General features: G+C 42.8%; 1 protein-coding gene across 1 annotated transcript in view; it reads right to left on the bottom strand.

Annotated features, from left to right (window-relative positions):
* Positions 1-7,300: 7,300 nt before the first annotated feature.
* Positions 7,301-16,329, bottom strand: part of LOC110202304 (kin of IRRE-like protein 3) — a 621,665-nt gene continuing 612,636 nt past the window's right edge. The window contains exon 5 of the mRNA XM_020978322.2: positions 7,301-7,497. Within this exon, the coding sequence (XP_020833981.2) occupies positions 7,301-7,497 (197 nt within the window). The remainder of the gene's footprint in view (positions 7,498-16,329) is intronic.

Here is a 16,329-nt window from a genome sequence, read left to right as displayed (position 1 = left end):
GATGAGGAAACTGAGGCTGAGACAGATTAAGTGACTTGCCCCAGTCATACGGCTAATTAAGAGTCTGAGGCAGGATTTGAACTCAGGTTGTCCTAACTCCAAGTCCCACATTCTATTCATTGTGCCAGGTAGCTGTCTCATGGTCAGTCTCCTTATGTCCCCAGGAATGGGGATGATGAAGGGACTGTCAATGCGCCACTTGGTGGCTCAGTTGTTCCTACCTCCTAAGATTTCTTCTCTTGTGATGCTGGGCTCTAGGACCTCTGCCTTTCCTCAGCAGACCCTCCAAGCTACCTCTTCTGTCCACCTTCTCTTTGACCTTGAAATACTTGACCTATCCCTTCCTCACCCATCCTCTAGGCCACAGGAAGTGTGAGGTAAGGGTAGCGGGGTGAGGGTGAATGGGAGGGGGTCACAGGGACAAGTCCTTTAACCTCTCCAAGGCTTACTTTCCTCCTTTATACACAGGAATGAGAATACCTCACTGGATTATTGTGAAGGCTTACAGGGCCTAATGTAGGTAAAGTGCTTTATAAATGTCAATTGCTATTATTATTATGACCAGGATGATTGAGGTCTCAATGAAGCAGACTCTGTGAGTCCTGCATTGTCCTCTCAACTCTGGCCTGACTTCTTGAATCACCTTGAGTAGCTTTATTGTCCACCTGTGGGCCTCATTCTCCCCAAGAGTTCAATGAGCTGGATAAATATGAGCTTGACAAGTCCTACTGCGGATATGAGGGCAGAAGTTCTTGTCCCCTCTGTTTTAATAAATTACATCGTATATCTGTGGAAGGAAAGGGTGGAAGAGAGAACGAAGGAGCTTGTCTTGAACAATAAACAAGTGATAACATACATTGGAATTTGAATCTGTTTGGCTCCAGCGATGACATCTGGGGCTCGATGTCATTTTAAAAGAGGATTCAGATGCTCTCTGTATTTGAATTGATTTAGTCTCCATCATTAAATAATTCATGTTGATTTAGGAAAGCTTTATTTCTAATGGGAGTTGCATAAAGGCAGATTAATATTAGAGCAGCCGGGGAGGAATGTCAGATGGAGAGAGGGGACCGAGAAGATGAACCACATTTTAATAATTAACACAACATCCTTGCCACCCATTTCCTACCAGTGTTCTCCCAGTCTCCCCAAACTCTGTATCCTGAGCTGCTAGGGAGTTAAGATAGTTAAGTTAAAATACTCCTCTCTGGTAGCAAACAGGAAGCTAGGCTTACTGTTCTGGCACCGAAATAGGGCAAATTCATCCAATCCTGGTATTTTCTCTGTAGGAATGTGCAAATATACACATATAGACTCACAAATATATCTATAATACACATGTGTGCACATATGTGCATGCATACACATATGCATATGTTAATATGTATACACACAGACATGTACACAACCATATACATACGTTCCCAATACACATGTATGCATGTGTGCATGTACACATATATGTTCACATTTATACACACAGGCATGTGTACGTATACACACATATTTTATGTATAACCACTACATATGTATACTCTTTGAGGTCAGGGTATATCTTTTGCCTTTCTCTGTATTCCCTGCATTTATTGACTGACTCATTGACACATATGTGTAGATGTAGCTAGTTGGTAAGGAGTCCTCGATGGAGAGTACTGGACTAAGAGTCAGATAATCCTGCCTCAGACAACTTACTAGCTGTATTACCCCAGCCTCAGTTTCCTCAGTTGTAAAATGGGAATATGGAAGATGTTGTTGTTCAGTCATTTTCACCTCTTACTGATTCTATTTGAGGTTTTCTTGGCAGAGTACTGTAGTGGTTCGCCATTTCATTCTCCAGCCCATTTACAGATGACGAAGCTGAGGCAAACAGGGTTAAGTGACTTGCCCAGGGTCATATAGCTAGGACATGTCTGAGGCCAGATTTAAACTCAGGAAGATGAGTCTTCCTGATGCTAGGCTTGGAGCTCTATCCACTGAGCTGCCCCAAGAATATGAAAGGAATATGAGGAATATGGCATATTCATAAGGAATAGGAAATAGCATTTGTTTTTACAAATTGTTGTGAGGATCCAATATGGTCACAAATATAAAGCATCTTGAAAACTTTAATGCTTCATATTATATATTATAATAATTAGCTATTTTTACGTATGTATATGTAAACATCTAGCTTTGTACATGGGTTGTGTTGTCCAAAGAACTCATCACCTAGTGTCCACCCTTTGGATGATGAGCTAGGCTGATCTTCAATCAGGAGATACTGCCTGACTAGAAGAGCCTTTTCAGGTTGGTAGGCCCTGTGGGTTTTTTTGTCAGAACATATGTATGTATTTGTGTGTTATGTGTACAAATTTATGCCTATGCATCCACTACCTATGTGTGTATATGTTCATGCATATGCGTGCATGTGTCCTCGTGTTGCATGACTACACATAGTCTCTGGTGCTTGGTCATTTAGCAGGTTTGCAAGTTCCTTCCTTCACAGAGAGGACACCAGGTTTTTCTCTTTTCTTCAGCTAGTACTTCCCTTTCTTGTTTTTTATGGTTTGTTGATCATAGGATCATAGAATCCAACAGGCTCTCTCTCCTCTTGGACTGTGAGCTCTTTGAGGGCAGGGACTGTTTTTCCCTTTCTTTGTATCCCCTGTGCTTAGCATAGTGCCTGGCATGCAGTTAACACTTAATACATGCCTGTTGACTGACTGACTAAAGGAAACTTGGGAGGTCAGCTAGTCCATACTCCAGGTATGACCCTAACTCTAAACCACCCCAGAGATATGGAAATTAGTTATCTGACTACATTATCTTTCCCAAGCTCCAGTCATCTTTCTGCTATATACCAGTTGTCTCTGTCCAAGACATTTGGGGTTCAGAACACAGACAGCCTTGACCTAGCCAAGGTGAGGGATAAGAGCCACAGAATCTAGGGCCCTATAGTTGGCTTGTTCACCAAAGGCAAAGCAGCATGACTATGGATTCTATGCCCTTGGCTGACAAGGGCTAGGGCTGAAACTAGGGCTCTGCTCAGTCTTGCTTGCTCAGTGCCCTTCCTCTCCTTTTTTCTTTCTTTCCTCTCTTTCCCTCTCCTTTCTTCCCTTCCCTTTCCTCTCTTCTCCTCTCCTCTCCTTTCTGCCCCTGGCCTTCCAATGAAGCGAATTCTGTGTTCAAAGTTGCTGCTTGGCTGATCGCATCAGCGAGCTGGGAACACAATGCTAATTTATGTGTCTGTGACTCTGGGCTTGGCTGCCGTGGGGGGGGGGGGAGCCTGAGGTCTGCACGCATGCTGTCTCATGAGCCCAGGCAGCTCTGCAAGCTAGCCCTCTGGCTTCTCAAAATACGCTGCTGGCAGATGCATATTTTAACAACACACATCTGTTGGCTATATAATCTCTTGTATTTGCCCTCCTCACTTGGTGCTTTGATGGAGGACCTCTGGGACCTCCAGAGGTTCCAGCCAAAGTGTTTGCTGTGCAATTTTCCTGGAATACCATCTGATTCGACTCTCACATTTTCTACAGGTTCTAATCACGCTCTTACTTTATTTAATTAAAAATCTATCTCAGGCAAATACAGACTAAATTAGGAAGCTCTCCTATTCCTGGCATGCAGGGAACATTGGCCCCTCTGGGGATATGAAAGGACATTTTCAGATCTAGGATGTTGTGGCAAAGCAGATGGGGTCTTTGTTGGGGGAGTCAGCTAGGTGCTAGGTGGACAACTCTTTCCACTTCCCTAGGCCTTCCAAATGAAAAGAAATGGAGATTGCTCCATCTTTCCAGGTTAAAGTATTGTCCTTGTTTCCTATGTGAAGTTTCTCCCCAGGGCTAAAGGCGGGGCAGGGTATGGGTGGACTGGATACCGATGAAAGGAACCTAGCCAATCAGGAGAATTGATTGCATCCATGTGGTATTCAGAAAGTCTTGAGTGTGATGGAACCAGAGACTCTCTAGCTGTGGAGATACTGTTGGGTATGTTTAGAGGTGTGGTCCTCCATTAAGGCAGGGATTTGGGAGGTCCTGGTTTGGGAGTGGATGGTGGAAAGAGGACTAGATTTGGGGTGGAATCATAGTCTGAGGCAGGATTTGAAACCAGGTCCTTCAAGCTCCAAATCCAGTTGTTATTGCTCTTACTAGAGGCAGCAGAGCACCATGAGAAGACCTAGGTTCAAACCTTGCCTCTGACATGTCTTGGATGTGTACCTCTGGGCAAATCACTTAACCTCCCATGGCTCTAGGCAACTCTCCAAGGCTTTAAGTTGCAAAGAAGGTGCTGACCTGCTTTGGTAAAAGGAGTTTCCTCACCTGGGAATTGTCTGGTCCCTTGCTGACATGGATGACATTACCTCTTATGGTCACTTTCTTTTCCTCAGAGGGGAGGGTCTTGGGCCAGACTGAGATCAGGAAATAGCCCATGTACCCCATCTGATCTCTGAATCCCAGAGGAATATCACTTACATAGATATCCACTGTTCAGTGGGCAGTCCAAGGCTGTGCAGGCAGGGGATGGGGGCAGGCAGAAGTGAGAAGAGTTCTATGGGCTGCCTCTAGGCATCATAAAGCATCAGGAGGATTGGAATGTAACCCACAGTGAAGTGAGGGCTGTTCACCTCTGATCCCAAGACACTATTCTCAGAAATATGTCTTGTAAGCTAGAGGTACAGATTAAGGAAAATAAAGGAAGGCAAGGACCACAAACTATCCTGGAAAGGCTTTAGGTTCCTTAATGGGGAAGGGTTAGGAAGAGGGAAAAGAGGTATCTACTGTTTTATTCTAGGCTGAAAGTTCTTAGGAGCCTGTATATTTTTCTTACTGGCCGACTCCATATCATGGTATAGCCCACCTTTCTCTCCCATCCCTTCCCCTCTCTTTCCCTATCATCCCCTCCCTTACCTTCTCCTCCTCTCTCTTGCCTTGCCCTCATCAACTCCTCTTCCCTCCCTTCCTTTCCCTTCCTCTCCTCCCCTCTTTGCAAGTCATAATATTTCCTGAATATTGCCAGCGTATAAGGCATTTTGTCAGTCTCATCTCTCTAGGGTAGCTTTGTTAGGGTCCTATCTGGAGTCATGGGGATGGGCCATATGGTTTCCATTAAGGCCTATTACCTCCCAAGATTCCTTCTACCACCCTTGGTATCTTGCAATTCTACGAGCTCTAACAGAGCCCCTTCTAGGATCTTCCTTTTCAGGAGGGAATATAGTTCTTGTTCTCCTGTGTTTTCCTTAATCTGTACTTCTAGCTCCTTTAACCTTTGCCTTTCCCTTTTTCTTACTATAAAGGAAAACCAAAGGTTAAGGGAGATTTCTGAGGTTTACTTAGGGGGCTCATCCTTCCCATCTCTAGAAGCTCAACTTGGCTCTTAGTAAGTGATCCTGAGGGGCCAGTCTGCTGGAGCGTTTGGAAAGATCTGTCCCCATGCATTTAGCCATGTAGATCTGAAAACAATGTGACAAACTCTTAAATATTTAATCTCTGAACAGCAGTGCTGCTTCTCATCTGCCCATACAAGGAGGCAGCATTCCAGGCTACTGAGCCTGCTGTCAGACATGGGCTCTGGCTCACAGGTGGGGTAGGTAGAGTTGGTGATCTTTCTTGCTTTGGCATCACATGCTTGATCCCATGCTGGGGCTTAATATTGCCTTGATGTGTACAGTAGTGTGGTACAATGGAAAAACCATTGGACTGAGTCAAATTATCTAAGTTTTTATTCCAGCTCCACTATGCACTAGTCATATAACCTTGGGCAAGTCTCTTAACATCTCAGAACCTCAGTTTTCTCATCCACAAAATAGGCATGACAACACTTGCATGCCAAGCTTATCGTGAGGATTAAATGAGGTAATGTGAAAATGTGCTGAAAAATGATAATGTCTGATGCAAACATTACAACAACTATGTCAGATGTCTGTGATTTTGTTAGTGCAGGAACTTCTCCCATCAATGTTGATTGTAACTCAACTATAACTCAGTAGATAATTCCTAGAGAGTCCAACACTACCCATTACATCATATTGTGTCTATAAAAAAGTACAATATTATTAGTATTTATGAGGCTTGACACACAATGGATATTCACTGCACATTATTGATGGATTGGCTGAAAGTTGAGAGGGAAAATATGGGGGGCTTAGAGAATTTCAGACCTTATATATCCATTGGATTCATTTGTCTGCCTTTGTATAAGACTGCCTGAATTAAGGAGGGGTGACTGCTTTGGGCATGCTTTCCCAGGAAGATTAGGAGCTGATGGGAGCCATGAAAGGAGGACTTTAAAATATTATGGCAGCTGGTGGAGCAGTGAATAGAGCTCTGGGCCTGGAGTCAGAAAGACCTGGGTTCCAATATAGCCTTAGACCCTTACTAACCGTGTGACCTTGGGTAAGTCATTTAACATTTTTTGCTTCAGTCTCCTCAACTGTAAAATGGGGATAATAATAGCACCTACTTCCCAGGGTATAAGGATCAAAAGAGATAATATTTGTAAAATGCTTAACACAGAGCATGGCACATAATAGATACTAGGCTAGCTATTATTATTAAAAAGGGTTATGACTAATATTATGTGATATGGAAAAAAGGTTAGGGTAGGGTAAGGGAGAAGTTCAGGAAGGGAGCAGCAAAGCCCTGAGCTTTAAGGCTTAAGCTTCAGTTCAATACAAGAAGCATTTATTAAGCACCTACTATCTCCTAGCTGTGAGTAATACAGAGATAAAAACCAAGATTCAGTGCTTTACTTTGGGGAGATTATATTCTACCATATCTGTACACAGACAAATACAATATAAAGTGGGGATAGTTTAGGCCGAAGAGAGAATAGATGAAGGGATCTAGGGGAATCTAAGGAGGGACGTGGGGTGAGGAGGAGAAAATACAGGAATCAAGGAAACTTCACAGAAGAGGTGGTATCTGAGCTGAACTGTTGGTGAATGGAAGGATTCTGAAAGGTGGACATAAGGAGGCAAGCCATTCTAGACCAAGGGAACCATTTTCATGTACAGAAGTGGGGATGACGTCTGTTGAGGTTGGGGGAACGACAATTCATAGTCCAGTTTGACCATAATGTAGAGTATGTGAAGGGGAGTAACATTACCTAAAGTTGGTAAGATAGGGGAAAGCCATATTATGGAAAGTATTGAATATCAAATTAAAGAGATTTTTCTTTTTTCTTTTTAAACCCTAGACACAATCAGGAGTCACTGAAGGCTTATGAGCATGGTCCACCTAGCTATAGTTGGCAGATATAGTTGTCAGGAGACCTCTGTTCTCCATAAATGCTCTTTCTGTATGGACCCATTGGACTTCCCCTATGTCAATCCACACTCCCACCACTTGTCAAGGCCAGAATTCTTACCAAGAACAGTGAGGCGGGCTGGGCGTGACCGGATGGCCGCCTGGATGGCCTGGCATTCATATACAGCATCATCTTGCAGCTCTGCCCGAAGAATCTTCAGATGATGCTCCCCAGACAAGTGGTTTCCTACCACTAGGTACTGAGGGTAACCTGTAGGGACAATAGGCAAGTCAAATAAGCAGGAAAGAGAATAGAGGTAAGGGGAATTGGAGGAGAGCAGGGTGGGAAAGAAGTCAATGTAGGAAACAAGGGGCTGCCTTGTGTCTCAGCCTAGGAAAGGTGAGTGGAGCCAGAAGAGCTAGGGCATCGACAGAGCAAAGAGGTGTGTATCATTATCTTAGCTACCTTGGAAAGGTAGGGAAATGTAAAATTTGTGTTTTAGATAATATGTAGAGCTATTGAGGGTGGATTGATTGGGACTTTTCCCAGGCTGTTGATAAAACTTGTACTCCTTCAGGAGGTAGAAACAACTAAACTTATTGACTAGTTAACAAGAATAATTTTGTTAATATTGGGAATAGCTAGTTTACCACTTTTCCCTTCAGACCCCAGGTAAGCCTTGGCCTGCCCTGTCCCCTTTCCTAGCTGGGAACCCTATGAGCATTGGCCTCATGGTATCATTCTTAGGGGAGGAGGGAGGTAGTGTTTTGGAATTCCTGACTTCACTCCCAAAGAGTGCTAGTTTGCGAGTCAGACCTAGACACAAATCCTAACCCTGTCTCTTACTAGCTATGTGATCCTGGGCAAGACCTCAGTTTCCATATCATTAAAATGAAGGGCTAGATGACCTCTGAGGCCCCTTCTAGCTCAAAATCTATGTTCTTATCATTCTCTGATTGGTCAAAATGGTAGAGTGGGTTCTCTTCCCCTGGCCTTGTGCCCTGAGGGATCTCTCTGCCCACCCACCCAGTTCTCAGCTTCGGGGCCTGGCTACCTACATTGCTAGTTCCAGCTCTGGTAACTCGTGCAGAGGGAGGGAAAGGGTGAGAGGCAAAGAGGGCAGGGCTGGGGTAAAGCTGGGATGATGTGGGCCAATATGGCATTTTTGTTAAGAGGAACAGAATATAGAAGTACTAGATTGTGGTACAGTGCTGAGCCTGGAGTCAGGAAGACCTGAGTTCAAATCAGACCTCAGACACTAGATGTGTGACCCTGGGCAAGTCACTTAACCCTGTTTGCCTCAGTTTCCTCATCTATAAAATAAGCTGCAGAGGGAGTGGCAAACCACTCCAGTATCTTTGCCAAGGAAATCCCAAACGGTGTCACAAAGAGCCAGACAAGTCTGGATTGAAATGACTAAATAACACAACACCAATAACAACAACAAACAACAGCCAGTGCCTGGTGTTTAAGGTTGTGTGGCCTCCTGGAACAGCCTTTTAGCTTTATTCAGTTATCTCTTCCATCCACCAATTAAGCCTTTATGGGACTCAAAGCACTTAGGAATGCCCCCCCCTTTTTGCAATGAATAATAGATAAATACTCAATGAAAATGACAAATCATTAATCCGATCTCACAACGTAGGGTCTAATTTAAATTCTAATGAGTCAAGTTCTTTAAACTGACAATGTAGTCCTGTAAGTCTTTATTCTTGGCTGAAGCATCCAGAAGGCCTGTGCCGGCCAGGATCTGTTGACGACTTTTGACCTTTGGCTTAACCAGGGCAGAGCATGGATCAGTTAATCTACTGCCATGCAAAGCAAGGCAGCTCCCAAAGTGAGTGCTCCCTTCTCCACAGGCCACCTCTGCTTTGCTTGGGAGAGTGATGGAGAGGTCAGGAGATGCCACCTCCCTTCTAGTCACTCTCTCTGACGTTAGCTAACCTTCATGATATTGGCAAGTCTAGTTGAGATCTGAGAAACGGGCTCCCCTTACTTTATGCTGCCTTGTTTAGATCGTGTCTGTTGTTTTTGTCCAGGTCTAGGCACTACATTTTGAGAGAATAATAACAGCTTGAGAGACATGGATAGGAGGCTAGTCTTGGAGTTAGGAAGATCTGGGGTGAAATCTGGCCTCTGACACATACTCACTGTGGGCAAACTACTTGATCTCCCAGGGCTCCAGTCAATTTTTTAAGATGCTAATTTATATAGGAGTTGCTGATCTGTTTCAGTGGAGGGAGTCTGTACACTCGGAATCTTTCACATGAACAAAATCACAGGTCTGGATGCAATGGCCGCTCACTTTTATATAACACTTTAAGGTTTCAGAATGCTTTGTTCACTATGACCTTGTGTTCTAAGTGGTGTAATTAGTGTCATTCTCATTTGACAAATGAGTAAATTGAGGCTCAGAGAGGTTAAGTAATTTGCCCAGGTCATATGGCTAGTTAACATTACAGACAAGACTTGAGGATTCAAAACCGTCATATGAGAAATGGTTGGAGGAACCAGAGGTGTTTAGAAGAGAAGATCTGGAGAAGCCCAATCCCTCTCTTTAAATGTCTTAAAGCTTGGTCATTTGGAAGAGGGAGCAGACAGACTGTGTCTTACTCTAGAAGGCAAAACTAGAACCAATAAAAAGAAGTAATCACGAGATTGTGTTTGTCTAGACACAAGGATTTAAAAAATTGAAAGAACTAAATGCCCTGTTTGTCAGTGAGCTTCTTCCCACTAGAAATGTTCAAGGAGAGGCCAGATTACCACTGATTACAGTATCCTTTTATTTCCTTTTTCTTTCTTCAGCATCCTTGCTGCTTGATGCAGAAAGGACTGCTGCCTTGTATGGTGGGTTGGACTAGATAAATTCTAAATTGCCTTCTAATCCTAAATCCCGAGTGGCCTCCTAGGGATGTGAGCAGGTTACCCTTGGGAGGGACCAGCACCAGTCATAATCAAAGGATCTGCCTTCTGCATTAGAAGGACCAATGACTTTCTATCAGGTGTTTCACAACCTGGTTTCTGCAATTACTCTTGTAACATAAACAAAAACTTGGACAAAACTGGCTATCTTGATGTGCAGTTGAGGGTGCTTAGAACCCAGCAAGCTCAGCTTCCTAAGGCCACTGCTTCCTGCCCCTATTTCCTTCTGCTGCGCTATGGGAGAGGAGCCCAGGTGAGTGAGTTGCCCTGAATCAGGGTTGGGGTGAGAGAGGCGGGATGGGGCTAGGTAGTGGTGAAGGGGTGGGGCTCCCTGTTCTACTCTTTTCACTGCTGCTGCTCTCCTTGCAGCGGGCTCCTCCTCCCCTCTTTGCCCTCTCCCCTGGATCCCCCTGCCCTGTTATGAGTCTTGGGCCTCCTGCAGGCATCTTGGCTCATTCTTGCATATGGTTGTTTTGCAAGCTATGAGCAGCAGGACTTTGCTCTCATGAGCTGCAGAAAACACAAATGATGGGTTTGTTTGTATTTGGCTAATTAGAAGACTAGCTGAGATGCTATCCTAAGAACTGGCAGCTTCTCTGGAAAATGCACACCCAGAAGCATTAATTGCCATGGCGGTTTCCTGCCCCCGAATCTTTCCTCAGAATTTTTCTCTCTTGAAAGCCCAGAAGAAGACCAGTGAGGTTGTGAACTGTGAAGGCCCAGCTGTAAGTCAAAAGAAGTCATCAAAAGAAGTAACTATTCTTTGCTATACATTGTTTCCTTGACTGGATTTTCCATTTATTATAACTTGTGCCTAATATATTTAGGACAAGTCTGTTCATTGTTTCTCGTGACCTAAAATGAGTATGGGATTCCTAGTCCTATTCCTGGCACATCAAGCAATCTACAAGCATTATTATGTACCAGGCACATTACTTAATTATTTTGGGTCTCAGTTTCTCCATTTGTAAAATACTTGCCAGAAGCTAAATGCTTGATAAATATTTCTTGAATTGAATTGCATCTTCTCTCCCCCTCAGGGTGCCTGGCACATGGCAGCCTTGCTGAATTGGATTCAGTTGAATGGATCAACATATATACATACATACATATTTCAAAATTTTTTTATTTTTAAATTTTATAACTAACAAGTATCTTTAAATATTAACCTGTCACTTCCATAAACTCTCTCCAATTAAGGAAACTAAATGAAAACAAAAAATAAAAAACCTTCAATATTTATCTACATGGTTGCCACATTAGTCATGTCCAAAAATGTATATCTTTTCCTGCATTTTAAGTTCATTGCCTCTCTGGCAGGGAATGAGTGATCTGTTTCATCTTCGCTAATAAACACTTCAATATTTCTCCTTATTTTGATATTGATATTTTTCAGGATACATGATAGGGCAAGGGCTTCTTCAGTACAAAGCAGATGTTTCATTTTCTTGGGTCTGGAAGGGAAGCCCAATCTTGTTTTTATCAGGGGAACCAAAATGGTGAAGTTGTGGACTCATTAAATCGTAATCTCCCTCTGGGCAGTGCTTCTTGGTAGGTAGTGAGTTCCTCATCACGAGAAGTCCTCAATCAAAGGTCACTTGGAACACAGGAATGTTGTGGAGGGGATATATATTTAATTGCAGGTTGGACACAAAATCCAAGGTCTCGTCTAACTTTGAGAATTGATTATTGATTCAGGCCGAAGATAACAGCCTAGATCCTGGTGCAAGAAGTAACCAGCTCTTGGAAATCGATTCCCTTCCTTTACCTTAGTAGTACAGAATTCTGTACAGTCAACTGTCTGTCTGGTCGAGCGGCAGGAAGGAAGAGTAGAAGGATCCCTGGACTTGGAATCTCCCTACTTTTCCTAGTTCTTCCCTTTGGGACTGAGCAGAGTATTACAGCCTTTGAAATATTAGGAGATTACTATCGTATTGGGCATACAAGATGGCTAAGTAGTGCAGTGCGGCTAGGAGTCGGGAAGACCTGAGTCCAAATGTGACCTCAGGCACTTACTAGTTTATGATCCTGGGCAGGTCACTTATTACCACCTAGGGTTATTAGATCCTGGGGTTATAGTTAGGATCAAATGAGCCAGCATATATAAAGTGATTTGCAAACCTTAAAGGACAATATAAATGGTAGCTGTGATTATTATTATTATTATACCCCCTCTAAATCTTCTCTAGTCTAAACATCCCCAGTTCCTTCAACTGATCTGGGCTTTGCTGCTTACTAGCTATGTGACTTTTGGCAAATCGGCTTAATGGAGTCTCAGTTCTCTGAATTTTGGTTTCTTCTCATTAATTCTTATACTACATATCTCACTGTGATCCAGTGACCCTGGCCTCCTTGCTGGTCCTCCCACGAGCCACCACATCTCCTGCATCTGAGCATTTCCACTGACTGTCTTCCATGCTTGGGAATCTCTTCCTCCTCATCTGGCTTTCTTCAAGTGTTAGTTACAAAACTTCTTGACCACTTCCTTTTCACTTTTGCCAAGAAGCTTTTCCCGATCCTCCTTAATCTCAGTGCCTTCCTTCAGAGGCAATTCCTCATTTATCACAGTAAAAGAAAGTGAAAAATCCTCTTGGTCTCTTTGTGGTTAGTGAGTCACTTCGGTCATGCCCAACTACTCATGACCTCATTTTGGGATTTTCTTGGCAAAGATACTGGAATGGTTTGCCATTTCCTTCTCCAGTTCATTTTACAGATGAGGCAACTGAGGCAAACAGGGCTAAATGACTTGCCCAGGGTCACATAGCTGGCGCCTGAGACCAGATTTGAACTCAGGAAGATAAGTCTTTTTGATTCTAGGCCTTGTACTCTCTCCACTGCACCACCTAGCTGCCCAAGGTGCTATATAAATTTAAATGTAATTAGGTTATTTATTATGTGGCTTGTCCCTACTGACCTCCAGATAGTCTCCTTGAGTCTGCCCATTTACAACCTTAGGTCATCCCCAGTCTGGTTGAAAACATCTGGCAAGGAATACAGATTCCTTAATTAGTAAATGATGCCAGGCCAAGCCCAGGGCAGCTATTTGGGGTTTGGGAAGAATGTCTCTTTCCCCAGTTATGGGTGGTAGAGGGAGTTCAGATTCTTTGAGACTGGCTGGTTTCCATACTACTTAAACTTTATGGCAACAGACAGTATATTTTGGAGAGATTATTATGTATTTTTTCCATGCTCAGTTGGGCTGTAACATTCAGATCCTGTGAATATATTGACCATTGCTCTAATGTTTCAACATATATCTCTGGCAAGATATAACTTTCATTTTAAAATATTAATTTTCTGGCCATCGTGTTCCTGAAGGCACTTTATTTTTTATTATTATTTTTTTTCTGCAGCAGTATACCCTGTGGGAGGCAGAATTACTTCTTAGCCAGAGATGCCTCATTCTCTGTTCCGCTGTATTAGGTGGATGCACAGCAAACCAGCAGTTTGAAAAAGGTCACTCACCTACTCATCCCAAGGGGCAGTTGTTATTTTTTCTGAGTAAGTGGGCAACTAGGTAGCGTGGTGGTGTCAACAGGCAATCACAATGTCATGAAACTTATGGGAAGACCAGGTTTATTATAAGAGAAATGAACAGGCATGTGGAACCCAAAGAGTTCCCGGTCCTTACAGAAGTTTGCATATTTTTGACAGTACAACAAAAGAAGGAGGAGATATCAGGAAGGGGCATGGCATGGGAGCAAAAAGGTGCAGTAACCCCTCCCAAAGGGGAGGAGCGAGGCGATGGCAAAGCCTAAATTTTATCCCTTGGGAACTGCTAAACTGTGAAGATAGGTGGTTCTGCTATTTGCAAAAGGACTTCAACTGCACAAGCATTTTCCCTAGCCTGGCACAGACTGGGTGGCACCTGTTTTGCATCCCAAAGACACACAGGGAATCCAGCTTGGGTTGCAAACAATAAATGATGTCAGCTGGGGATGGAGGTGGGGTTCATCCCCTTTACACATTCAGGGCCTCTACTATGCAGGGTCTCTGGGCAATTTGGCAACTCAAAAAAGGCAAATTCAGGGGACTCCTTAACAGCCCTTAACAGTGGATAAAATGCTAGATCTGGAATCAGGAACACTCATCTTCCTGAGTTCAAATCTGGCCTCACACACTTACTATCTGTGTTACTCTAGGCAACTCACTTAACCCTAATTTGCCTCAGTTTCTTCATCCATAAAATGACCTGGAGAAGGAAATGGCAAACCACTCCAGTATCTTTGCCAAGAAAATCCCAAAATGGGGTTATAAATAGTCGGACATGACTGAAACAACTCAGTAATAACAAAGTGGCCGAGAGATTTTTTCAACTTCTTTTACTGCAAGTGGAAAGGAGGTGCTGTATGATGTTGGTGGGCAGCTCAAGGTTTGGCAAATTACTTGCCAAGATGTTTTCTGTGTCTTTCTCAGATGTGTGCACACTGTGAAAATCACCAATGAGTATGATGAGTAGGACACATTCTTTGATGGAATGCACAAAACAGTGATTCTTAGAGTGTGTTCTGAGCACACTTGGGGATCCCAACACCCTTTCGGGAGTCCAAAATTATTTTTATAATAAGTTTTAATTTCTAATATAGTAAATATAACCCACAAAAACAAAGTCTCTTTGGGGAGATTTCAATAATTTTTAAGAATGTTAAAGAGTCCTGAGACCAAAATGTTTGAGAGCCACTGGCAGAGAATTAGAGCTAAAAGGACCTTGGAAAATATATAATGCAATCCCCCCATTTTGTAGCTGGGAAAACAAAGGCCTGGAAAAAAATGACACCTTTTGACTCCAAATTTAGTGCCCTAACTACTATACATCTAGGAATGCTTAGGGGAAATTGAGATATTTAGGTGGAAAAGGTAAGACTATGGGTAATTATGTGGAAGAAAGAGCAAATTAGGGGAATCTGACATACAAGTTAGTTGAACATCAATCCAACCTGTTAATGCTAGAGTTGGTACAGAGTTAAATTTACAGCATATCAGAGATGGAAGGGAATCTTAAAGATCACATAGTCATCCCAGAGAAGTTAAAAGTCTACAGTTACACAGATAATTATAGTCATGACTCAAATTTATATAACACTTTAAGATTTACAAAATACTTTCCTTGTTTTTTTTTTTTTGTTAAGAAATTTTTTTTTATAGGCAATTGGGGTTAAGTGACTTGCCCTGGGTCACACAGCTAGTAAGTGTCAAATGTCTGGTCTGACTCCAGGGTCTGTGCTCTATCCACTGCTCCACCTCGCTGCCCAAAACACTTTCCTTCTAAGAACGCTGGGAGATAAGGGGAACAAATGATAATATCCCCATTAACAGATCGGGAAGCGGAGGCTCTGAGAAATTAAGTAGTTTCATAGCTATCAGTCAGTCAACAAGCACTTTTTAGGTGCTTCTTATATGCCAGGCATCGTGCTAGGACCGAGGGATACAAAGACAGGCAAAAAATAATCCTTGCTCTCAAGGAGCTGATAGTCTAGTGGGGGTAGGTAACATATAAACAACTATGTATAAATAATATGTATGTAAATGTATATGTATGTATGAAAATTGGAGATAATCTCAGAGGGAAGCTAGTAAGTGTATCAAATAAGGTTTAAGCTCAGGTCTTGTGACTCTCAAATTCAATTCTATTTCATTTACACCCTGCTGCTTCCCATGATGCTATTGCTTTTTTCTTTTTTTTTAAATCAGGACAGCATCAATTTGTACTCTCAGAGCTGAAAGGAATCTTGGAGATAATTTCGTCTCATTTCTTCACATTATTTATTTATATGAAGAAATTGAGACCTATTGAAGTAATAGGACCAGAAGATCACAGATTTAGAGCAGAAAGAGACCTCAGAGGTCATCAAGTTGAACCCCACTCCATTTTACAGATTAGCAAGGTAAAACACAGGAAAGTTAAGAGACTTGACCAGGGACACCCAGCTGCTAAGTGTCCCGGGCAGGATTTTAATCTAGTTCTCCTGAATCCAAGTCCAGGGTACTACCCACTAAACCATGTTTCCCACCTTGAAATATAAATGTACAGGTGAAATGCTGTGACCAAAGTCACGCAGTTAGTGACACAGACAAGACCTGAATCCAGTTCTCCTAGTTTCCAGCTCAAAAATCCTTTAACTATGTTATGTTGCCTTCCAAAATACTGGGTCTGCATTTAGAAGAAGGGAAACTCCATGG

This window comes from Phascolarctos cinereus, unplaced genomic scaffold (genome assembly GCF_003287225.1).
Source record: "Phascolarctos cinereus isolate Bilbo 61053 unplaced genomic scaffold, phaCin_HiC Scaffold_726;HRSCAF=1367, whole genome shotgun sequence".
NCBI lineage: Eukaryota > Metazoa > Chordata > Mammalia > Diprotodontia > Phascolarctidae > Phascolarctos > Phascolarctos cinereus.
The sequence above is the reverse complement of the archived record's forward strand: the minus strand, read 5'-3'. Positions and strand labels throughout refer to the sequence as shown.